We start from the raw sequence: 25,774 nt of genomic DNA, 5'->3' as shown, positions 1-25,774 counted from the left end.
CAAAAAAACAAAAAACAAGAAAAAACCTTGTCTCAAAAACAACACTAAAACACAAATTTCCTTCTGAAAGGGGCTGTTCCAGTTTGCAGTGTGCCCAGCTATTTATGACCATATCATTTTTGACTCCGTCTAAAAAAAAAAAAAAATGGCTTGTATTTAGTGTGATTTAATCGACTGTGCCCATCTTACTGCGGACACTGACTGCGCAACCTGAGCCTGGAGCAGTTGAGGGAGACGGCAAGACCACACGCGCCCATTTAACGATCATAACGCGCGTGCACTACACTCTCGCCGCCGGAGTCGAGGCTTCTGTTTTCTATAGCGTGGGAGTAGAGAGCAAACGCCGGCGAGGACGTGACGTTGCGCAGGCGTATCACAATGCCCGAGAATTCGTGGGTGCTCAAGAGGATGGGTGTCGCCTGGCAGCGCAGGCGCACTAGAAGCCTGTACGGTCGGGGCGCCTGCGCAGTCGCTCTTCCTCAGGCGGCCGCCATGGCGGGACAGGAGGATCCGGTGCAGCGGGAGATTCACCAGGACTGGGCTAACCGGGAGTACATTGAAATAATCACCAGCAGCATCAAGAAAATCGCGGACTTTCTCAACTCGTTCGGTCAGCGGGCCAGCAAGGGGAGGCGGGGAGGAGGGAGGCCGCTGAGGTGCTTGGGCTGGGGCGCCGGGGAGATGTTTTGAGAGGACTCCCGCAGCCTTCGGCTGTTGCGGGTTTTCACTTCCTCCTTCAGGTCCCACCTTCTCCCTCCCGCCCTGACCCTCAGGCTCCGCTAGACAGTCTCTGTAGGGTTATCCTGCCCTACGCTGAGCTCATGGCTTCCTGCCATCCCTCTGGATCCATTCTACAAGTCCTTCTCCTAGACGCGTCAGGCAGCCCCATCCTCGCTCCCTGGTTCTTCTCCTAAGTGGTCTCCCTGTCTCCTTTGTACTCTGCATCCATTCCAGTCGCCACTTTGCACTCAAAGTGAGCATCCGGGACCGTGTCACTGCACTGTTTCAAGACTGTTGACCGTTCCCCATCTTCAGGATCTGGTCGATACCCTCTAGCGTCGTGCCTTTTAGTTGGACCCGTTGTCAACCACTCGCGTCTTGTCCATTCCTTCCTGTTTCCTATATCTGCTGCGGTGAGAGTGTGGGAGATGAGGTCAGAGGGATGCCAGGATCTTGTAGGACCTTGGAAGTCCTCTCTGTATTGCTAGTATATAGCTTATGGTAGGTGTTCTGTCTGCTTCTAGCCCGTTCCTCAGAGCTAACACAGGTCGGGTGCCTTCAGCAGAAAGACATCTTTACCAGAATCTTTCCTAGGCATGGCCTGCTTGTGACAGCCTTAAATTCTTCCTTATGAACAGCAAGCAAAGTAATCGAGACTCCTACCCCTTCTTCTCCAAGTGTTTAAGAGAACTTGGCACTGGTTAGACTTTCTTGTGTAATAACAGGATATAGGGATGCACCTAGTGACCTTTTCTTCAACTGGTGTACTTTGGAAATATTTTTAAATGAATTATTCTTTTTTTTTTTTTTTTTTTTTTTGAGACGGAGTCTCGCTCTGTCGCCCAGGCTGGAGTGCAGTGGCGCAATCTCGGCTCACTGCAAGCTCCGCCTTCCGGGTTCACGCCATTCTCCTGCCTCAGCCTCTCCGAGTAGCTGGGACTACAGGCGCCCGCCACCACGCCCGGCTAATTTTTTGTATTTTTAGTAGAGACGGGGTTTCACTGTGGTCTCGATCTCCTGACCTCGTGATCCGCCCGCCTCGGCCTCCCAAAGTGCTGGGATTACAAGCGTGAGCCACTGCGCCCGGCATGAATTATTCTCTAGCTAAAGGACTGATGGCCTTAGGAGTACAAAGGTGACAGAGCAAGAGATTGTCAGAAAGCATCAGCGAGAGATGCTAGAGCTCCATGTGAGGCCCTCTCTTAAGGCATAGTGGGAGACACAGAATAAGAACCATGTCCTACATTCAAAGAAGTTCTAATCTTGAAGATGAAATAATGACAACTTTAGGACAAAGAAGAGCATCATTTTTGAATTAAAGTATTTTCATGCAGGGTGTTTAGGACTATAATCATGGCTGAGTTCAATGGCTCATGTCTGTAATCCCAGCACTTTGGGAGGCCAAGGTGGAGGATTGCTTGAGCCCAGGAGTTCAAGACCAGCCTGAGCAACATGGCCAGATCCTATCTCTACAAAACAACAACAACAAAAAAATTAGTTGGGCATGGTCATGCACACCTGTTGTCCCAGCTACTCGGGAGGCTGACGCAGGAGGATCACTTGAGCCCTGGAGGCAGTGAGCCATGTTCATGCCACTGCACTCCAGCCTAGGCGACTGACTGAAAATTGAAAAGCTTAAGCTTAGGATTTGCAAAGGAGAAATTTCCCTTTTCTTGCTTTATAGGCACGGAGATATCAGCTCGGATATCTTTATGTCTGATTTGTAAGAGTCACATTTTATGATCAGATAGAGAGTAAAGACTTTTTATTTGGGCTTTCCAACAAATTCTTTTTTTTTTTTTTTTTTTTGAAACAGGGTCTCACTCTAACCCAGGCTGGAGTGCAGTGGCGTGATCTTAGCTCACTGCAACCTCTTCCTCCTGGATTCAAGTGATTCTCATGCCTCTGCCTCCTGAGTAGCTGGGATTACAGGTGTGCACCACCACACCTGGCTGATTTTTGTGCTTTTTAAAATAGAGGCAGGTTTTTGTCATCTTGCCCAGGCTGGTCTCAAACTCCTGAGCTCAAGTGATCCATCTGCCTCGGCCTCCCAAAGTGCTGGGATTACAGGTCTGAGCCACTGTGCCCTGCCTCCAAAAATTCTAAACTAAGGAATTAGACATACAGAAGTCCAGTCTTTTGGAGCCAAAAGGAATGACTTCCCTTAGCTTAGATCATTATCCTCCCTTAAAGTGATGATAATGGCCAAATGTTTGGAGTAATTACTAGGTGGTTTTTAAAGATTTTAGAAAGTGAATTTAGAGAAAATAACAATTAAATACAACTAAGTAAGAAGAGAATTATAATGCAGGATTAACAGTCAATGGAATTTGACTTAGCAGTTAGGTGTACCTGAGGCAAGTTCTTAAAGATTGGCATGGTGGCTCCTGCCTGTAATCCCAGCACTTTGGGAGGCTGAGGCAGGCGGACCACCTGAGGTCTTGTTTGAGATCAGCCTGGCTAACATGGTGAAACTCTGTCTTTACTAAAAATACAAAATTATCTGGGCGTGTTAGCGCACACCTGTAATCCCAGCTACTCAGGAGGCTGAGGCAGGAGAATTGCTTGAACCGGGGAGGCAGAGGTTGCAGTGAGCAGGGATCGTGCCACTGCACTGCAGCTTGGGCAAAAGATAGAGACTCTGTCTCCAAAAAAAAAAAAAAACTGACAATATCACAATGCAAGAGTTTAGAAAAAGACCCCACAGGCTGCAAAACTGGATAAATTATAAGGATAGACTTGAGTATGTTGTCTTGGTATTGAATGAGTCAGGATGACTGTGTATGGGATGTTTTTTTTCCCCATCCTAAGTCATTAGTAGGCTTGTACAATTGTCCCTTGAACAATACATGTTTGAAGTGCATAGATCCATTTACAGGTAGATTTTTTTTTTGAGACAGATTTTCATTCTGTCACCTAGGCTGAAGTGCAGTGGCATGATCTCGGCTCACTGCAACCTCCACTTCCCAGGTTCAAGTGATTTTCTTGCCTTAGCCTCCTGAGTAGCTGGGACTACAGGTGTGTGCCACCATGCCCAGTTAATATTTGTATTTTTAGTAGAGACAGGATTCGCCATGTTGGCCATGCTGCTCTTGAACTCCTGGCCTCAAGTGATCCACCTCTGTTCAACCTCCCAAAGTGCTGGGATTACAGGCATGAGCCACTGTGCCTGGCCATAGGTGGATTTATTGCGATAAAAGTTATACAGTATGCCTACCTCTCCTGGCTCCCCTTCCACCTCTGCCACCCATGAGGTAGCAAAACCAACCTCTCTTCTTCCCCCTCTTCCTCAGCCTACTCAGCAGGAAGACAATGAGGATGAAGACCTTTATGATGATCCACTTCCATTTAATGAATAGTAAATATATTTCCTTTTCCTAATGGTTTTTTTTTGTTTGTTTTGTTTTGTTTTGTTTTTTTAAGACGGAGTCTTGCTCTGTCGCCTGGAGTGCAGTGGTGCGATCTCGGCTCACTGCAAGCTCTGCACTCGTGCCACTGCACTCCTGCCTGGGCGAAAGAGCAAGACCCTGTCTCAAAAAAAAAAAAAAATGGCCAGGCACGGTGGCTCACGCCTGTAATCCCAGCACTTTGGGAGGCCGAGACGGGCAGATCACGAGATCAGGAGATCGAGACCATCTTGGCTAACACGGTGAAACCCCGTTTCTACTAAAAATACAAAAAATTAGCTGGGCATGTTGGCGGGCGCCTGTAGTCCCAGCTACTTGGGAGGCTGAGGCAGGAGAATGGCGTGAACCCAGGAGGCGGAGCTTGCAGTGAGTTGAGATCACGCCACTGCATGCACTCCAACCTGGGGGACACAGCGAGATACAGTCTCAAAAAAAAATAATAAAAATAAAAAAATAAGAATTTACTTTGAGGACAGGCACAGTGGCTCATGCTTATAATCCCAGCACTTTGGGAGGCCGAGGCAGGTGAATCACTTGAGCTCAGGAGTTCGAGACCAGCCTGGCCAATATGGCGAAACCCCATCTATATAAAAAATACAAAAATTAGCCAGGCATGGTGGCTCATGCCTGTAATTCCAAGCTACCTGGGAGGCTGAGGCATGAGCATCACTTGAACCCTGGAGGCAAAGGTTGCAGTGAGCCAAGATCATGCCACTGTACTCCAGCCTGGGTGACAGAGTGAGACTCTGTCTCAAAGAAAAATAATTTACTTTGAGGGAGCATCTGAAGTTCTTCAAATATGTTAGCAATTCTGTAGTCCTTACCCTGACCACAGAGAATCTGCATGGGCCATGTATTTTGGAGAGAGAACTGTTTTTCTAAGATAGTGAATGACTTTCTGAAAAGCATTTACCCTGTGATTCCAGCTGGTGAGAGTAGAGTCACAGTCTCCCACGTGAACTTGAGGACATACAAATCATAATGTAGCAATAATATCATAACACTAGGCCTATTTTGTACTTTGGAATTGGTGAAGCTTCTAAAAATAGATGGTTAGAGATTATCGCTTTTTATTCTTATACTATTTTTTTCTGGTTCTAAAGGTAATATATGCAGAGAAGTATAAAGAAAAAATAGAGAATGTGGCTGTTTTTTTAAAATCTTAATTTTTGTACTAAGCCAACAAATGTAGCATGCCTGGTGTGTGTCAGATGCTGTGAGAAAGGAATAAATATGAATAAATGGGTATGATACCCACTCCTAAGATATTCAGAATTTTGCTGGAAAAGTAAGACTTAACTACAAAAACATTCCAAAAAAAGACAGTTTTTTTTTTTGTTTTTTTTTTTTTGAGACTGAATCTTACTCTGTTGTCCAGGCTGGCGTGCAGTGGTGCAATCTCAGCTCACTGCAACCTCCGCCTCCCGGGTTCAAGCAATTCTTCTGCCTCAGCCTCCTGAGTAGCTGGGACTACAGGCATGCGCCACCATGCCTGGCTAATTCTTTTTTTTTTTAAGATGGAGTCTTGCTGTGTTGCCCAGGCTGGAGTACAGTGGTGCAATCTTTTTTTTTTTTTTTTTTTCTGAGACGGAGTCTCGCTCTGTTGCCCAGGCTGGAGTGCAGTGGCACAATCTCGGCTCACTGCAAGCTTCACCTCCCGGGTTCACGCCATTCTCCTACCTCAGCCTCTCCGAGTAGCTGGGACTACAGGCCCCTGCCACCATGCCCGGCTAATTTTTTGTATTTTTAGTAGAGACGGGGTTTCACCGTGGTCTCGATCTCCTGACCTTGTGATCCGCCTGCCTCGGCCTCCCAAAGTGCTGGGATTACAAGCGTGAGCCACCACGCCCGGCTGTGGTGCAATCTTGACTCACTGCAACCTCTGCCTCTTGGGTTCAACCGATTCTCCTGCCTCAGCCTCCCGAGTAGCTGGGATTACAGGCACACGCTACCATGCCCAGCTACTTCTTGTATTAGTAGTAGAGATGGGGTTTTGCCATGTTGGCCAGGCTGGTCTCAAACTCCTGACCTCAAGTGATCTGCCCACCTCGGCCTCCCAAAGTGCTGGGATTACAGGTGTGAACCACCGTGCCCGGCCTGACAGTATTGATTTTTGTAATGCTAAAGTTATATGCAGTAAGTTCAGAGAAGGAGCTGTCTGATAACAGCATTTGTTCCCTAACGAGAACTGGTATTTTCAGTTAAAGGCTGGTGATAATGTACACATACCTGTGCTCTGGTTTCAGATTTATCCAGCTGCTGAATGCTTTCTCAGTGTTTTTTATTTGAACTAGCATATACTTACTAGGATTTGAAATATGACCAAGGTTTCTGGAGTTGAACATTTTCTATTTCTCAACAGTGTTTATCCACGTAGGCCAGTAGCATAGTATTGTTCTTGAATTCTAATTCATTACCAGATTGACAGCTAGAACAGAATAGCCACCCAGGAAGGAACCTTCCCTCTCTCCCACCTCCCCCAATAATTTTAGTATGTCTTCATGGGAAATGACAGGTTGTCAGAGATAATATTCATGCTCTTACTCAGTAGCATACATAATGTGCTTTCAGACTTCCAAAAACCAGACTGAAAAGAGGCTTTGTCCTATTGGGCAGTTCCGACAGAAAGTGGCAGTACATCCAGGAAAAGGGAGATGCTGAAGTGATCATACTTAAGCTAGACCTGGGAATTCAAGGAAGCAGCACAAGCATAAAAAGAATGAAGAATGTCCAGAAATGGCAAATCCATAGAGACAAAGATGAGTGGTTCCCAGGGACTGAGGGGTGACAGAATGGGGAGTGACAGGACTGAGAGGTATAAGGTGTCTTTTGGGGATGATGAAAATATTCTAAAAGTAGATTATAATGATTGCACAACTCTGTAAATATACTAAAAACCACTGAATTGTATACTTTAAGCAGGTGAAAGAATGGAAAGTGGCAGAGTTGGGCTGGAGACCTGGGGTATAAATTATAGCCCCGGAGGCACAGAAAGATGGTAGCAGTGTGCACTGGGATGCACACAGTATGAGAAAGAATACCAGTGACCCAACATGGGCCCTCAGCTTACCTAGACCTCAGTTTTCCCACTTGTAAGGTGAATAGAGTTACACTAGAGTCAATCTTTTGTTCCACTAACATACCAGAATCCATCTTTTTTTTTTTTTCAATCAACATCTGTGTACCAGGCAAGATGCTAAGGTTACAAGAGGCAATATGTACTTCTTTCGATTAACTTGTTCTAATGGTGAAACAGACATGTAAATAAATTGTAAATTACAAGTACATAAATATCATTTGGCTTCGTAAAATGAACATTTCCCCATTTCATTAAATATTCCTCAAATTTTTTTTTTTGGGGAGTTTTGCTCTTGTTGTCCAGGCTGGAGTGCAATGGTGCAATCTCGGCTCACTGCCTCAGGTGATCCACCCACCTCGGCTTCCCAAAGTGCTGGGATTACAGGTGTGAGCCACTGCACCCGGCCACTTTTTTTTTTTTTTTTTTTTGAAATGGAGTCTCGCTGTGTTGCCCAGGCTGGAGTGCAGTGGTGCAGTCTCGACTCACTGCAACCTCCGCCTCCTGGGTTCAAGCCATTCTCCTGCCTCAGCCTCCTGAGTAGCTGGGATTATAGGCGTGCGCCATCATGCCTAGCTAATCTTGTATTTTTAGTAGAGACAGGGTTTCTTTTTTTTTTTTTTTTTTTTTTTTGCATTTTTAGTAGAGATGGGGAATAGATGAAAGGGAAACTTGTTAGCTAAGTGTTAAATCATTACGTGGGAGAGTCTCAGCGAATATTTCAGACTTGAAAACTGAAGGTTGTTGAGAGATGACTGAACAACAAGGTTGGAGGAGAGAGTAGAAGATAATGACCATGCTAAGATACCTTTTCTCTCATATGTTGAGAATAGTTGGAAAAAGAATAGTTCCTGTTACAGAAATTTGCAGAGAAAAAGATGTTTTAAATTAAATCTGGTTTCATCTTGAATGAGATGATAAAAGAAGATTGGAAAAGCTAGAGGAAGAAAAATAATTTTGGCTGTTTTCACAGATGGAATGTGGGCTTTATAGGGTATTTGATGTTCTCCAAGTTTTCTCTAGTTCTGAAAGGCCTTTGCCTCTGGGAACAACAGTAGTGACATGGCTTTAATGAGCTCAGAACTCTCACACCTTCCCTCCCCATAATTTCTGCTGCTTTCTTAGCCTCTACTTTCTTTTTTTTTTTTTTTTTTTGAGATGGAGTCTCACTGTGTTGCCCAGGCTGGAGTGCAGTGGCACAATCTCGGCTCACTGCTACCTCCATCTCCCGGGTTCAAGCAGTTCTCTGCCTCAGCCTCCCAAGTAGCTGGAATTACAGGTGCCCGCCACCACACCCGGCTAATTTTCATATTTTTAGTAGAGACGGGGTTTCACCATCTTGGCCAGGCTGGTCCTGAACTCCTGACCTCGTGATCCACCTGCCTTGGCCTCCCAAAGTGCTGGGATTACACGCATGAGCCACTATGCCCAGCCTTTTTTTTTTTTTTTTTTTTTTTTGAGATGGCGTCTCACTCTGTCACCCAGGCTGCAGTGCAGTGGTGCAATCCTGGCTCACTGCAACCTCCGCCTCCTAGGTTCAAGTGATTCTCCTGCCTCAGCCTCCCGAGTAGCTGGGACTAGAGGCACCTGCCACCACACCCAGCTAATTTTGTATTTTTAGTAGAGATGGGGTTTCACCATGTTAGCCAGGCTGGTCTCAAACTCCTGACCTCAGTTGATCTGCCCACCTTGGCTTCCCAAAGTGCTGGGATTACAGGCGTGACCCATCACGCCCGGCCTCGTTTCTTTCCTGTTGAGATTATTTTCTTATTCTTGCCATGTCCCCTCTCTTGAAAGTCTTAGTTAGGCCATTAGTAAATGGCTGTACAGCCTTGGTGTATTCATTTGCTATTCCTGGAATAACAAATTACCACACAGGCTGGGCGTGGTGGCTCACACTTGTAATCTCAGCACTTTGGGAGGCCAAGGCGGGCAGATCACGAGGTCAAGAGATTGAGACCATCCTGGCCAACATGGTGAAACCCCGTCTCTACTAAAAATACAAAAAAAAAAAAAAATTAGCTGGGCATGGTGGCGCACACCTGTAGTCCCAGCTACTTGGGAGGCTGAGGCAGGAGAATCGCTTGAACCTGGGAGGCGGAGGTTGCAGTGAGCCGAGATCACGCCACTGCACTCCAGCCTGGCAACAGAGTGAGACTCCGTCTCAAAAAACAAACAAACAAACAAAAAAAAACAAATTACACACATTTTGTGGCTTAAACCACATAAATTTATTATTTACCATGTGTAGGTCATAAATCAAACACTGGTCACTGGGTTAGCAATCTTCACACCTTGGCCAGCAGTCTTCACACCTTGGCCTTCTGAAGTATTAGGATTACAGGCATGAGTCACTGCTCCTGGCCTGAGCTCCAATCAGGATTTCAGCAGGACTGCCTTCCTTTCTGGAGGCTCTAGGAGAGGGTCTAGTTCCTCGAATATTGGGTTGTTGGCAGAATTCAGTTTCTCGTGGTTGTAGGACTGAGATCTCTGTTTTGTTGCTGGCTGTGAGCTGAGAGTTGTTCCCAGCTTCTAAAGGTCACTTACATCCCTTGGCTCATGGCTCCCTTCTTCCACTTTCAAAGCCAGCAATGGCAGATTGCATCCCCTTCACACTTCGAATCTCTTTTTCTTCTTTCATTTCATCTTTGACCCCCTTCCTCTGCCTTTCTCACCTACATATGTGGACTATGATTAGATTGGGCCCAAATGGACAATCCAAGACAAACTCTAGATTCTCAAGGTTCTTAACCTTATCATACCTGCAAAGCCCTGTTTCCTCATGTATAATCCATATTCACAGGATCCAGGGATTAGAGAAAGGATTTTTTTTTTTGAGACAGAGTTTTGCTCTTTCACCCAGGCTGGAGTGAAGTGGCGAGATCTTGGCTCACTGCAACCTTTGCCCCCCCAGTTCAAGTGATTTTCCTGCCTCAGCCTTTCGAGTAGCTGGGATTACAGGCATGTGCCATCATGCCTGGCTAATTTTTGTATTTTTAGTAAGAGATAGGGTTTCACGAAGTTGGCCAGGCTGGTCCCGAACTCTTGACCTCAGGTGATCCACTCGCCTAGTCCTCCCAAAGTTCTCGGATTACAGGCGTGAGCCACCGTGCCCTGCAAGAAACGACATTTTTGTGGGGACATTATTCTCTACTTGCAACACTTGATAGGAAGTTCAGCAGATCCACTCTAAGCAACTGTGCTAAGAGTGGATCTTAGCACTGTATCCACTTCCATTTGTATTCTGTGTATTATTCCTCTTTTTCAGTGTAGGTGTTGTATATGTCTGTGTCTGTGTTCGGAGTGACATTAATCCTGAACACCAGTCTCTTTTTCTCAGATATGTCTTGTCGTTCAAGACTTGCAACACTAAACGAGAAATTGACAGCCCTTGAACGGAGAATAGAGTACATTGAAGCACGGGTGAGTTTGATGGGCAAGGGCATTCCAAGAGAGAATGCACATTTCCACTTATTGCTGAAAAAAACCTGAAAGCAGAAACAGTCTTAGGAAACTTAAGCACTGGCCGGTCATGGTGGCTCACGCCTATAATCCCAGCATTTTGGGAGGCTGGGGTGGGCGGATCACCTGAGGTCAGGAGTTCGAGACCAGCCTGGCCAACATGGTGAAACCCCATCTCTACTAAAAATACAAAAATTAGCCAGGCATGGTGGCTCACACCTGTTGTCCCAGCTACTTGAGAGGCTGAGGCAGAAGAATCACTTGAACCTGGGAGGTGGAGGTTGCAGTGAGCCGAGATCCCACCACTGCACCCCAGCCTGGGTGGCAGAGTGAGACTCCATCTCAAAAAAAAAAAAAAAAGAAAAGAAAAGAAAAGTTAAGCACATTGCCTGGATTTGAACGATGTTTCTGTGACTTCACAGCTATCTTCTTTTCTACTATTTCTCACTGCTTAGGATCTAAAGTAAGATTTCTTTTTAGACCCCTCTAATCTTTTTTAATTTATCTAAATGTCAGTTTTCCTTTCCTTTCACAGGTGACAAAAGGTGAGACACTCACCTAGAACAGTGCCGTGCTGCTGCTGGGAAGTTGCTTTACACAACACAGGCCACATGGGAAAGACCCCAGCAGCCTTCAGCTCCTTCCTTTCTCCTTAAAGAGCAACAGGGCTTATTCTTGTTTTTCTTTTTTCAAAAGTGTGGCCTTTGGGCTCTGCCATCTGGGGTGTGATGTGGTATGTGGGAAGAAGTTCAGAGGAACTGTTGGAAACGACATTAGGCATTTTACCTTTTCAGTAACATTTTATACATCTACTTGTCAATGTATTTGAGACATTCACAGCCAAAAGCCTGGGACTCTTTGTGAAGGTCCTCCCCACCTCTATCTTTCTTTCTCTCTCTCTCAAACTTTCCTTAAAGTTCTCATTGCCTTTGCACTGCTTCTGTGAACAGCCTTTGTCTCCTCCCCATCTTTGGTGGGAAGTTGGGGGGCAGTCCTGGTCAAGACACTCATGCCCTGGCAATGTGGCTGCCAGAGAATGTTGTTGCTAACCCACCAGTTTCTTGTTGATTTGGGGAGGTCAAGGCCAGGCCCCCACTTGGCTTGAAGGGACATTTTCAGACTTTTATTTCTGTCACTTGGAGTGTCTATGCCTCTCATATTTCCCTAATAAACTCCTCAACTTTTTTTCTGACTGCTGTGATTATGATGGGGAGAGGAGCTAGAGATGGGCTCACTTATTGCACAGAAATGTAATATATGGCATTATTATTCTAACATAAAACTTTCAGATGTAGCTGTTTGATTCAAAGCCTAGGTGGCTTAACAGCCCAAGTCCCCATGTTTGGACTTTCAGCTGACTAGCTCATCCTGGGAATCATTGGTCATTCAGCACGTTTACCAAGTATTTACTATGTAGTCATGTTAAATTCCAATAAAAGATAACAGCATTGAATCAGACATGATGCTTACAGTCTGTTGAAATACCAGCATTCACACAATTTAGCCACAATCCAAGGAAGATTATTAGTTTTATAAGGCACAGGCTAAATGTCTACTCTTTGAAAAGCAGATAGCCGGGTGCAGTGGCTCATGCCTATAATCCCAGCACTTTGGGAGGCCGAGGGTGGGTGGATCATGAGGTCAGGAGATCGGTACCATCCTGGCTAACACAGTGAAACCCCGTCTCTACTAAAAATACAAAAAATTAGCTGGGCATGGTGGTGGGCACCTATACTCCCAGCTACTCGGGAGACTGAGGCAGGAGAATCGCTTAAAATCGGGAGGCGGAGGTTGCAATGAGCCGAGATCGTGCCACTGCACCGCAGCCTGGTGACAGAGCAAGACTCTGTCTCAAAAAAAAAAAAAAAAAGAAAAGCAGATAGTTTAAACTTTTCATTTTGGTATCCAAAGCTTACTATAAACTTGTACCAACCTACTTCTAAAGGCTTATCCGCTATATAGAATGTCTATTTTAATCACACATAAGTCATTATGCTCTGTATACATTAATTTCCCTCAATTCAAATCATATTTGCCATTCAAAGTCTAGCTCAAGGCCAGGCATGGTGCCCAGCACTTTGGGAGGCCGAGGCGGTTGGATTACAAGGTCAGGAGATCAAGACCATCCTGGCTAATACGGTGAAACCCCAGCTCTACTAAAAAAAATACAAAAAAAAAATTAGCTGGGCGTGGTGGTGGGCACCTGTAGTCCCAGCTACTCAGGAGGCTGAGGCAGGAGAATGGCATGAACCTGGGAGGCGGAGCTTGCAGTGAGCTGAGATTGCGCCACTGCACTCCAGCCTGGGCAACAGAGCGAGACTCCATCTCAAAAAAAAAAAAGTCTACCTCAAGCCAAATTTCCCCCAGAAAGTTCTCCTGGACTTGACTTTTTCATTTAGTATTGCCCTTTTCCTCTTCTCAGTTCCTCCCAATCCTACCATGCTGACACTGCTTCAGCTCTGGATTTGATCTTGATATGGATTTGTCTCTGATTTAGCATGTGCATCCTAGAATAGAAATTAACATCTTTGGCCAGGTGCAGTGGCTCATGCCTGTAAGCTTATCACTTTGGCCAGGTGGATCACTTGAGGTCAGGAGTTCCAGACCAGCCTGGCCAATGTGGCGAAACCCGGTCTCTACTAAAAATACAAAAATTAGCTGGGCATTGTGGCAGGTGCCTGTAATCCCAGCTACTCAGGAGGCTGAGGCAAGAGAATCGCTTGAACCTGCAGAGATTGCAGTGAGCCGAGATCACGCCACTGCACTCCAGCCTGCTGGGCGACAAAGTGAGACTCTGTCTCAAAAAAAAAAAAAAGAAGTAGTTCTAAAGTTCAAGTTTTAGGTTATCTGGGGAAGTCAGTTTAAAAGACACATTGATTTAATAGCAGGCAGGTGCTTAAAAGCATTCAGTTCCTGCTATATGCAAGGACTAGCATGATATAGAGGCAAAAATGATGGTATACTAGGCAGAAAAACCTTTTTATGACATTACATGTGAAAATGCTCAATAAATTTTTTATTGACTTATAGATATTAATCTTAATTGGCCGGGCACAGTGGCTCACGCCTGTAATCCCAGCACTTTGAGAGGCTGAGGCAGGTGGATCACTTGAGGTCAGGAGTTCAAGGCCAGCCTGACCAACATGGTGAAAACCTGTTTCTACTAAAAATACAAAAAAAATTAGCCAGGCATGGTGGCACATGCCTGTACTCCCAGCTACTTAAGGGGCTGAGGCAGGAGAATCACTTGAACACAGGAGGCAGAGGTTGCAGTGAGCTAAGATTGCACCACTGCACTCCAGACTGGGCAACAAGAGCAAAATCCCATCTCAAAAAAAACCTCTTAATTTATTGGTATTAAAATAATATATTCTAAATGAGTTAGTGCCCTTAATAGTACCATACTGCTAGGTGTGGTGGTGTGCGCCTGTAATCCCAATTACTCAGGAGGCTGAGGTGGGAGGATAGCTTGAGCCTAGGAGGTCAGCACAAGCCTCAGCAACATAATGAGACCCGTTTTTATTTATTTATTTATTTATTTATTTATTTATTTATTCTTTTAGTTAGCTTTTTTTTTTTTTTTTTTTTGAGACAGAGCCTTGCTCTGTTGCCAGGCTGGAGTGCTGTGGCACAATTGCGGCTCGCTGCAACTTCTGCCTCCGGGGTTCAAGTGATTCTCCTGCCTCAGCCTTCCAAGTAGCTGGGACTACAGGTGCACGCCGCCACACCTGGCTAACTTTTTGTATTTTTAGTAGAGACGGGGTTTCACTGTATTAGCCAGGACGGTCTTGATCTCCTGACCTTGTGATCCGCCTGCCTCAGCCTCCCAAAGTGCTGGGATTACAGGCGTGAGCCACCGTGCCCGGCAGCTCTTTTTTTCTATTTATGTCCAGCCAACTCATCATAATTTTTTTAATTATAATTTTTTTAATCTACCTTTTTTTTTGAGACGGAGTTCGAGACCAACCTGGGCAATGTGGCAAGACCCCCATCTCCACTAAAGATACAAAAATTAACTGGCACGCACATGTAGTCCCAGCTACTCAGGATGCTGAAGTAGGAGGATTGCTTGAGCCTAGGAGGTGGAAGTTGCAGTGAGCTGAGATTGCACCACTGCACTCCATCCCGGGCAACAGAGTGTGACCCTGTCTTAAAAAAAAAAAAAATCTTGTGAGTGGAAAATGAGCTAAATTTTAAATTTTCCTCTAAGCCATTCATAGGCACCTTCAAGGGAATCTCTTCATGCCTGTATACTTTGAAATGTTTTTTACCCTATAATTTGGTTTAATTCACTTATTTACTGAAAAGCTGAAAAGTTTGAACCCATGAGCTATTAGGCATAGATTGCAAGTCCCTTGATAATAAAGCAGTTTTCAGTCTGTCTTTAAAAATTAAGCTTGGGCCGAGCGCTATGGCTCACGCCTGTAATCCTAGCACTTTGGGAGGCCAAGGCGGGCGGATCACGAGGTCAAGAGATCGAGACCATCCTGGCCAACATGGTTAAAGTGGATTTCAGAAGCAGGAAAAAATAGGGAGCTTATTGTCTGGCTGATTGTTACAGAAGTACCCAGTTCTGTCATTCCACTCTTGTTACTCAGACCTTTAACTACCCATGTTTATTTCACCAAGCTAAAGAAGTATACTAGAGGTTGATGATCCCCATTCTGAAAATCTGAAATGCTTCAAAATCTAAAACTTTTTGAGCACTGACATGGCACTCAAAGGAAATGCTCATTGGAGCATTTTGGATTTCGGATTAGAGATGCTCAATGAGTAAGTATATAAGGATGTTCCAAAAGTATTTCAGGTTTCTAAAAGCTGAAAAAATCCCAAATCCAAAACACCTCTGGTCCCAAGCATTTCAGATAATACTCAGCCTTTACTATAAGCCACACTAAGTGGGGTACAGGCCAGGCGTGGTGGCTCACACCTATAGTCCTAGCACTTTGGGAGGCTGAGGCAGGAGGATTGCTTGAGCCCAGGAATTTGAGACCAGCCTGGGCAACATAGTGAGACCCCTCTCTATAAAAGCAGTTTTTAAATTAGGAGGGTGTGGTGGCACAAGCCTATAGTCCCAGCTACTGGGGAGGCTGAAGTAGGAGGATCACTTGAGCCTAGAAGGTCGAGGCTGCAGTGAGCTATGATCATGCCACTGCATTCCAGCCTTGGTGACAGAGTGAGACACCATCTCAAAAACATGGTGTGGCAGCTGGGTGCTGAGGCTTATGCCTCCCAGCACTTTGGGAGGCTGAGGCGGATAGATCACTTGAGGCCGGAAGTTCAACACCAGCCTGGTCAACAGCAAAACCCTGTCTCTACAATAAAAAGAAAAATAGAAAAAAAAAAAAAACGTGGTGGGGACAGGAAGCCTGTTGTTCATCTCTAAGCTCCTTCCCAGTATTTATACTCAGATTCATGCTGTTGCCTGCAAAAAAGGTTGGACCCCAGTTGCCTCTGGATAATATGATTTAGAAAATTTGCTCTGGCAGTTTGCAGACAATTGCTGCTGTCAATAATTGTACCAAAATACATGGCTGGGTGCAGTGGTTCACACCTGTAATCCCAGTATTTTGGGAGGCCAAGGTGGGCAGATCGCTTGAGGTCAGGAGTTCAAGACCAGCCTGGTCAATATGGTGAAACCCCATCTCTACTAAAAATGAAAAAAAAAAAAATTAGCCAGGCTTGATGATGTGTGCCTGTAATCCCAGCTACTCGGGAGGCTGAGGCACAAGAATCGCTCGAACCTTGGAGGTGGAATTTGCAGCGAGTTGAGGTCACACCACTGCACTCCAGCCTAGGCAACAGAGCTGGATTCTGTCTCAAAACAACAATAACAGCAACAACAACTAACATCTAAAGGCCATATAACTGTCAAGTAGATTATACAATAAGAAAGGCTGATTTAGAGTTCTTAGGTTTTTTGTTGTTCTTTTTTTTTTTTTTTTTTTTTTGAGACAGGGTCTCGCTCTGTTACCCAGGCTGGAGTGCAGTGGTGCAATCTTGGCTCACTGCAACCTCCGCCTCCCAGGTTCAAGCGATTCTCATGCCTCAGCCTCCTGAAGAGCTGAGATTACAGGTATGTGCCACCAGGCCCAGCTAATTTTTGTATTTTTAGTAGAGACAGTATTTCACCAGATTGACCAGGCTGGGGTTTCTTTATTTAATTTTTCTTTATTTATTTGTTTTCTTTGTTTTTAGAGACAGGGCCTCACTATGCTGCTTAGGCTGGTCTCAAACTCCTGGGCTCAAGCAGTCTTCCCACCTTGGCCTCCCAAAGTGTTGGGATTACAGGCATGAGCCACTGTGCCCGGCTGGTTTATTTTCTAATGAAAAGTTACCTTGGAAGATCACTTGAGGCCAGGAGTTTAAGACCAGCCTGGGCACCATAGTGAGACACCGTATCTGCTAAAAAAAAAAAAAAGTAAAGTCACCCTGTGCACTAAATTGGCAAAAGATTAGGACTAGCAAGAATTAAAACTCACAGAACATTAGGGTGAGAAAGAATCTTAGAGATAATTTAGTCTGCTCCTGCCATTCTAGGAATATAGAAGCAAACCCAGACAGGTTGAGTGACATGTCCATCCTGGTGGCAAAGCCAAAACTAAAACCTTATTCCCAGGTCAGTGCAGAGCCACTCAGAGTCTCATAAATCAGTTTTGTGTTTTCTGTACCATACTGGCCCTCTATTAGCCTCTCCCTGGATCTCACTGATACCTTGAAAGTGCAAAAAAAGCAATTGTTTGTTACATTTGTCTAAGTGGTGGTATCCATTGGCATCAACGTTTGCATTTAGGACAAAGTTATCTTTGGCTCCTTTGAGCTTGCTAAGACTATCAAGCATGAAGTTTGTATTGTGCCTCAGCTGCATCTTCCAACCATAACGTTTTTTTAAAAAATAATCTTATTGCCGGGCGCGGTGGCTCAAGCCTGTAATCCCAGCACTTTGGGAGGCTGAGGCGGGTGGATCACGAGGTCAGGAGATCGAGACCATAGTGAAACCCGTCTCTACTAAAAATACAAAAAATTAGCTGGGTGCGGTGGCGGGTGCCTGTAGTTCCAGCTACTCAGGAGGCTGAGGCAGGAGAATGGTGTGAACCCGGGAGGCGGAGCTTGCAGTGTGCCGAGATTGCGCCACTGCACTCCAGCCTGGGCGACAGAGCGAGACTCCACCTCAAAAAAAAAATAATAATAATAATTTTATTGGATAGGTGTGGTGGCTTATTCGTGTAATCCCATTACTTTGGGAGGCTGAGATGGGAGGATTGCTTGAGCCCAGGAGTTTTGAGGACAAACTGGGCAACCCAGAGAGACCTCCACCACAAAAAATAAACAAAACAAAATTAGGTGGGTGTGGTGGTGCATGCCTGTAGTCCCAGTTACTCATGGGGCTGAGGTGGGACCCAGGAGGTCATGGCTGTAGTGAGCCAAGATCACACCACTGCATTTCAGCCTGGGTGACAGAGCAAGACCCTGTCTCAGTAAATAAATAAATGAAATGGAACATTTCAATTCAATAAATGATAAATGCTTCAGTGTGGCTTTCACAAACATTTTGCCTAAGAAGTTGTTTATTAGCATTAAATACAATGTATGTCTATTATGTGTGAGGCACTGGAGATAAAATGAGAAACAGTTTCTACGCTTATGGAGCTTATAGTGTAGTCATTTATTCACTGCATGTTCTCAAAGCAAAAGACACTAGAATGACATTTGCAGAAAAACCTCAGGAAAACGCAACATACACAAAGGAGCAATGCAGTATCAACTTCACTGCATGATAAAGATACCATAGGCCAAAACTGTATTGTACATGGAAATGATGTTTGGGTTTTTGTTGTTGTTATTGTTGTGTTTGTTTGTTTACCATTGTAAAAGTAATATATCACCACATATACATTATGGACATACACATGCATTTGAAAAGCATTAACAATTGGCTTCAATAAATATATAAAGAACTATTAATACTCAGCAGTAAGAAAACAGCTAAATAAATGGATGAAATATTTGCACTGACATCTTGAATATAAAAAACAGGCTGGGTGCGGTGGCTCACACCTATAATCCCAGCACTTTGGGAAGCCAAGATGGGTGGATCACCTGAGGTCAGGAGTTCGACATCAGCCTGGCCAACATGGTGAAACTCCGTCTCTACTAAAGACACAAAAATAGGCTGGTTGTGGTGGTGCACATCTACAATCCCAGCTACTCTGGAGGCTGAGGCAGGAAAATCACTTGAACCTAGGAGGCAAAGGTTGCGCCACTGCACTCCAGCCTGGGCAACAGATTGAGACTCCATCTCAAAAAAAAATAAAAAATAAAAAAATAAACAAGAATGGCAAACAAAATACAACAGATTTTTTCATAGTTCATAAGCATGATGAGTGGATTTTCATGTTCACGTGTGAGGTGTGCCTCCCTCAAACCTTGTTATGATGTCAACACATTGCCTATCTGATGTGAGAAGAAGCAAAAAAACAGTGAAAAGGCAGTTTACAGAATGGGAGAAAACATTTGCAAATCATACATCCAATAAAGAGTTAATATTCAAAATATATAAGGACCTCAATAGCAAGGAAACAATTTTAAAATGGGCAAAGGACCTAAGTAGACATTTCTCAACAGAAGACATTAAATGGCCAAAAGATAAGTGTTGGTGAGGATGTGGAGAAAATAGAACCCTCCCAGGCTCTTGGTGGGAATGTGTATTAGTACAGCCATTATGGCAAACAGTATGGAGGTTCCTGGCAAAACTGAAAATGGAATTACCATGTGATCCAACAATCTCACTTCTGGATATATATACATAGGAAATGAAAATCAGTATTTTGAAGAAATATCTGCACTCCCATGTTCATTGCAGCACTATTCACAATAGTCACACTATGGAATCAAGTGTCCATTGCCAGATGAATGGATAAAGAAAATGTGGTCTGGGCACGGTGGCTCACGCCTATAATCCCAGCACATTGGGAGGCCAAGATGGGCGGATCACCTGAGGTCAGGAATTTGAGACCAGCCTGGCCAACATGGCGAAACCCCATCTCTACTAAAAATACAAAATTAGCCGGGCGCAGTGGTGGGCGCCTGTAATCCCAGCTACTCTGGAGGCGGAGGCAGGAGAATTGCTTGAACCCAGGAGGCGGAGGTTGCAGTGAGCCGAGATCACGCCACTGCACTCCTCTTGGGCAACAAGAGCGAAACTCCATCTCAAAAAAAAGAAAAAAAAAAAAAAAAGAAAAGAAAAAAGAAAAATACTGCATGTTCTCACTCATATGTGGAATTTTTTTTTTTTTTTTTTTTTTGAGACAGAGACTCACTCTATCACCCAGGCTGAAGTGCAGTGGCGTGATCTTAGCTCACTGCCACCTCTGCCGTCTGGGTTCAAGCGATTCTTCTGCCTCAGCCTCCCGAGTAGCTGGGATTACAGGCGCCTGCCACAGCACCTGGCTAATTTTTGTATTTTTAGTAGAGACGGGGTTTCACCATCTTGGTCAGGCTGGTCTTGAACTCCTGACCTCGTGATCCACCCGCCTTGGCCTCCCAAAGTGCTGGGATTACAGGTGTGAGCCACCACGCCCGGCTGGAATCTTTAAAATAAATTGGCCGGGTGCGGTGGCTCACACCTGTAATCCAAGCACTTCGGGAGGCCAAGGTGGACAGATTACCTGAGGTCAGGAGTTCAAGCCCAGCCTGACCAACATGAAGAAACCCTGTCTCCACTAAAAACACAAAATTAGCCAGGCGTGGTGGCGCATGCCTATAATCCCAGCTACTCGGGAGGCTGAGGCAGGAGAATCGCTTAAACCCGGGAGGCGGAGGTTGCGGTGAGCCGAGATTGTGCCATTGCACTCCAGCCTGGGCAACAAGAGCGAAACTCCGTCTCAATCAATCAATCAATCAGTAAAATAAGTTGAACTCACAAAAACAGAGAGTAGAATGGTGGTTGCCAGGGCCAGGGGAGTTGAGATGAAACAGGGAGATATTGGTCAAAGGGTACAAGTCACCCTTTTGGTTGGGAGGAATATATTCTGGACATCTGTTATACAGCATGATGACTATAGTCAATAAATAATGTATATTCGAAAATTGCTGGCCGAGCGCGGTGGCTCACGCTTGTAATCCCAGCACTTTGGGAGGCCGAGGCGGGCGGATCACGAGGTCAGGAGATCAAGACCATGGTGAAACTCCGTCTCTACTAAAAATACAAAAAATTAGCCGGGCGTGGTGGCGGGCGCCTGTAGTCCCAGCTACTCCGAGAGGCTGAGGCAGGAGAATGGCATGAACCCGGGAGGTGGAGCTTGCAGTGAGCGGAGATCGCGCCACTGCACTGCAGCCTGGGTGACAGAGCGAGACTCTGTCTCCAAAAAAAAAAAGAAAAGATGCTCAACATTGTTAGTCACTAGAGAAGTACAAATTAAACCTCAATAAGATACCACTATACATCAATTAGAATGGCTAAATTTTTTTTTTTTTTTTTAAGAACAAAACCCCAGGCCAGGCGCAGTGGCTCATGCCTGTAATCCCAGCACTTTGGGAGGCCGAGGCAGGCGGATCACGAGGTCAGGAGATTGAGACCACCCTGGCTAACATGGTGAAACCCCGTCTCTACAAAAAATACAAAAAATTAGCTGGACGTGGTGGCAGGCGCCTATAGTCCCAGCTACTTGGGAGGCTGAGGCAGGAGAATGGCATGAACCCGGGAGGCAGAGGTTGCAGTGAGCCAAGACTGTGCCACTGTACTCCAGCCTGGGCGGCAGAGCGAGACTCCGTCTCAAAAAAAAAAAGAACAAAACCTCAAATCTGATAATACCAACTGTAGACAAGAATGTGAAGCAACTGGAACAGTCATACATTGCTGGTGAGAATGCAAAATGATACAACTGCTCTGGGTGAAACAGGTTAGCAATTTCTCATGAAGTTAAACATGTACTTACCATTTGACCTAGCAATCTCCTAGGTGATTCTCACCCAAGAGAAACAAAACTTATGTTTGCAAGAAACCTGTATACAAATGTATATAGCAGCTTTATAATTGCTAAAAACTGGAAACAAACCAATAGCTTGCAGTTGGTAAGTAGATAGTGTGGAATACCCTTGGCAATAAAAATGAGTAAGTTGTTATATACTACAACTTGGATGAATCTCAAATGCATTATGCTAAGTGAAAAAAAGCCAAACTCAAAAGGCTACATATGATATGATTTTGTTGTGTGACATTCTGGAAAGGCAAAACTATAGGGACAGAAGACAGACAGATCAGTGGTTGCCAGGGATTAAAAGTGGGAGCAGGGTTTGACCATGAAGGAGTTTTGGGGATGACAAGATATTCTGGTTTTTTTTTTTTTTTGAGACAGAGTCTCACTTTGTCGCCCAGGCTGGAGTGCAGTGGCACGATCTCAGCTCACTGTAAAAACTGGAAACAAAGGAAGTAAATATGACAACATGCTAATTACATGTCATGAGATTATCAGTATTTGCTTTATTATTCTACTTGTATTTTTTAATTGGTCGACATACAAACAAGGCAAAATATATCCCCCTTAGAGAAAATTTAGAAAAGACAGAAAAGGAGATAGAAAAAGTCACCAGTTGTCTTATTTAATTTATTTATTTTTTTGAGACAGAGTCTCGCTCTGTTGCCCAGGCTGGAGTGCAGTGGCGCCATCTCCACTCACTGCAAGCTCTGCCTCTCAGGTTCACGCCATTCTCCTGTCTCAGCCTCCTGAGTAGCTGGGACTACAGGCACCCGTCACCATGCCCGGCTAATTTTGTTTTTGTATTTTTAGTAGAGAGGGGTTTCACTGTGTTAGCCAGGATGGTCTTGATCTCCTGACCTCGTGATCCGCCTGCCTCGGCCTCACAAAGTGCTGGGATTACAGGCGTGAGCCACTGCGCCCGACCCACCAATTGTCTTTAGACATTGTATTTTTTATTCTTTTCTATATGTCTTTTTGCCTAATGAAAAGTGTACTGTAAGAACAATTTTGCCTGTGGTTTTACTTAGTATATTCTAAACATGTTTCCTCTGCAACTTTTTTTTTTTTTTTTTTTTTTTTTTGAGACAGTCTCGCTCTGTTACCCAGGCTAAAGTGCAGTGTCGCGATCACAGTTCACTGCAGCCTTGACCTTCCTGAGCTCAGGTGATCCTCCAGCCTCAGCCTCCTGAGTAGCTGGGACTACAGGTGCACCCATGCCCAGCTAATTTTTTGTAGAGACAGGATTTCATCATGTTGCCCAGACTAGTGTCGAACTCCTCAGCTCAAGTGATCCACCCACCTTGGCCTCCCAAAGTGCTGGGATTACAGGCATGAGCCACTGTGCCTGGCCACCCCTTCCTCTTAAATGATCTTTGAAACATTATTTGCAATCTCAAAGCCTGCATTTATCTAAACAACTGGTTTCATTTTAGGGATGTAGGCATTTCTGTAATATTAAACTGTTATATTTCACCCGCTAGCATGGGAGTACAACTGAGGGGATGTTTGCATGAATCTTGTGAATTATGATGGCTCTGAGCCATTGTAATTTGATTAACAGAAGTCCTACTTTGGGGTTTATTTTATTTTTATTATTTATTTATTTTTTGAGATGGAGTCTCACTTTGTTGCCCAGGCTGGAGTGCAATGGTGCTATCTGGGCTGACTGCAACCTCCGCCTCCGGGGTTTAAGTGATTCTCCTGCCTCTGCCTCCCGAGTAGCTGGGATTACAGGCGCGGGCCACCATGCCGGCTAATTTTTTGTATTTTTAGTAGAGATGGGATTTCACCATGTCGGCCAGGCTGGTTACGAACTCCTGACCTCAAGTGATCTGCTCACCTCGGCCTCCCAAAGTGCTGAGATTACAGGTGTGACCCACCGCGTCTGGCCTACTTTGGAATTTTTCTCTACAATGTTTTCATGTTGTTAATGTAGCTGGGGTTCCAGCATCACTGCTGGTCACTTAATCCTGCTGGAGGCCACCAGGATACACCATCTCTGTGTAGTGAGCTGTCAAGGACAGCCCTAGGCGAAATTACTTAGGTTCATGGTGTCAGTGCTTTTGTGGAGATGTCCAACTCCTGAGGTTCACTCATACTGTCATTTTCTCCTAAGGCATCAGGTGATGAGCCTCTGTGATCCAGCATTTTGACTACCCTTTTCACATTTTTTTTTTTTTTTTTTTTGAGACACAGTCTGGCTCTGTTGCCCAGGCTGGAGTGCAGTGGCATGATCACGGCTCACTGCAGCCTCAACCTCCCAGGCTCAAGTGATCCTCCTGCTTCAGCCTCCTGAGTAGCTGGGACTACAGGTGCACGCCACTATGCCTGGCTAATTCTTTCAATTTTTTTTTTTTTTTGAGACGGAGTCTTACTCTGTCGCCCAGGCTGGAGTGCAGTGGCACAATCTCGGCTCACTGCAAGCTCCACCTCCCGGGTTCACGCCATTCTCCTGCCTCAGCCTCTCCGAGTAGCTGGGACTACAGGTGCCCGCCACCACGCCCGGCTAATTTTTTGTATTTTTTAGTAGAGACGGGGTTTCACCGTGTTCTCGATCTCCTGACCTCGTGATTCACCCGCCTCGGCCTCCCAAAGTGCTGGGATTACAAGCGTGAGCCACCGCGCCTGGCCTTAATTCTTTCATTTTTTATGGAGACAGGACCTTGCTATGTTGCCCAAGCTGGTTTCAAACTCCTGGACTCAAGCGATCCACCCGCCTCAGGCTCCCAAAGTCTCGGGATTACAGGCATATAGTGCCTGGCCTTCAGATTCTTATACACCCTTCTGTTTTCTTAGCTGTGAAATGGAGATAATGACATAGCCTTAATTCATGTGGGATGCTTAGCACAATGTCTGGCACTTGATAGATTTTTTCTTTCTACTTGAAATGTATTTTTGAGCTGGGCATGGTGGCTCACATCTGTAATCCCAGCACTTTGGAAAATCAAGGCAGGCAGATTACCTGAGGTGAGGAGTTCGAGACCAGCCTGGCAAACATGGTGAAACCCCGTCTCTACTAAAAGTACAAAAATTACCCGGGTGTGGTGGCACACACCTGTAATCCTAGCTACTCCAGAGGCTGAGGCATGATAATCGCTTGAACTCAGAAGATGGAGGTTGCAGTGAGCTGAGATCGAGCCACTGAACTCCAGCCTGGGTGATAAAGCGAGACTGTCTAAAAAAAAAATATTTTTAACTAATATAAAACTCTCTGAACCCTTCTTTTTCTGAGCTGCTTCTCCACTTGAGTCCATCCCACATCACTGAACATTTAATTACACAGAATTGTGTACCGTCTTCCTTGACCCCCAGATCTTTAGCCTTCTATAGTGCCCTGTCTCTTTTTGACGTACTAGTCACAGTTGCAATTTTTTTTTTTTTGAGACAGTCTCACTCTGTCACCCAGGCTGGAGTGCAGTAGCACAATCTCAGCTCACTGCAACCTCTGCCTCCCGGGTTCAAGCAATTCTCCTGCCTCAGCCTCCTAAGTAGCTGGGATTACATGCGCTCACCACCATGCCGGGCTAATTTTTGTATTTTTAGTAGAGACGGGGTTTCACCATGTTGGTCAGGCTGGTCTCGAACTCCTGACCTCGTGATCAGCCCACTTCGGCCTCCCAAAGTGCTGGGATTACAGGCGTGAGCCACTGCACCCGGCCATAGTTGCAATTTTATTTGTGTGATTGATTACCGTATGACCCTTTTATTGAAGTACAGTGAAGGCCGGAAACATGACCGGTTTTTACAATATTTTCAACACTTATCACCATAGGTGGTACATAGTAGGGCCTTAATAAATATTTGTAAAATGAACAAAGTTCATGAGCGTTTGTTTGTAGTTTTAATTGCCCTAAATATCTGATTTTCCAATTTCCACCAGAGTGCTCTGCACACAGTAGGTCTAATTATTTTTCCCTTTTTACTAATCACCCATGCCTTGTAAGAATTCAGTTAGTTGACTTTTTGTAGTTTATAAGCGTGATGATTGGGTGTTCCCGTGTGAGATGTGCCACCCTCGAACCTTGTTATGACATCGGCACATTGCGCGACTGACATGAAGAAAAAAAAATTCAGTTAGTCCGCCAGGCACAGTGGCTAAGGCCTATAATCCCTGCACTTTGAGAGGCCAA

General features: G+C 45.1%; 1 protein-coding gene, 1 non-coding gene and 1 pseudogene across 2 annotated transcripts; all 3 read left to right on the top strand.

Moving 5' to 3' along the window:
- Positions 1-385: 385 nt before the first annotated feature.
- On the top strand, positions 386-11,850 carry BRK1 (BRICK1 subunit of SCAR/WAVE actin nucleating complex). Its single transcript, XM_055260589.2, has 3 exons — positions 386-610; positions 10,544-10,626; positions 11,201-11,850. Exons 1-3 carry the CDS (start codon positions 409-411, stop codon positions 11,225-11,227), a joined length of 312 nt encoding a protein of 103 aa, XP_055116564.2. The 5' UTR covers positions 386-408; the 3' UTR covers positions 11,228-11,850.
- Positions 11,851-19,021: 7,171 nt separating this feature from the next.
- LOC129471763 (small nucleolar RNA U13) lies at positions 19,022-19,125 on the top strand. Its single transcript, XR_008653723.1, has one exon. It is a non-coding gene; the product is annotated as a small nucleolar RNA U13 (small nucleolar RNA).
- Positions 19,126-25,601: 6,476 nt separating this feature from the next.
- On the top strand, positions 25,602-25,699 carry LOC129471762 (uncharacterized; annotated as a pseudogene).
- Positions 25,700-25,774: the final 75 nt, after the last annotated feature.

Source organism: Symphalangus syndactylus, chromosome 21, assembly GCF_028878055.3.
Source record: "Symphalangus syndactylus isolate Jambi chromosome 21, NHGRI_mSymSyn1-v2.1_pri, whole genome shotgun sequence".
Classification (NCBI taxonomy): Eukaryota; Metazoa; Chordata; class Mammalia; order Primates; family Hylobatidae; genus Symphalangus; species Symphalangus syndactylus.
The sequence above is the reverse complement of the archived record's forward strand: the minus strand, read 5'-3'. Positions and strand labels throughout refer to the sequence as shown.

What these genes read in the sequence shown, in the direction of transcription:
- BRK1 (XM_055260589.2), top strand. Translation starts at nt 409, where the DNA reads ATGGGTGTCGCCTGGCAGCGCAGGCGCACTAGAAGCCTGTACGGTCGG. An exon ending in GGACTTTCTCAACTCGTTCG is followed by an intron (nt 611 to 10,543) that starts GTCAGCGGGCCA and finishes TCTTTTTCTCAG; the next exon opens with ATATGTCTTGTCGTTCAAGA. An exon ending in TAGAGTACATTGAAGCACGG is followed by an intron (nt 10,627 to 11,200) that starts GTGAGTTTGATG and finishes TTCCTTTCACAG; the next exon opens with GTGACAAAAGGTGAGACACT.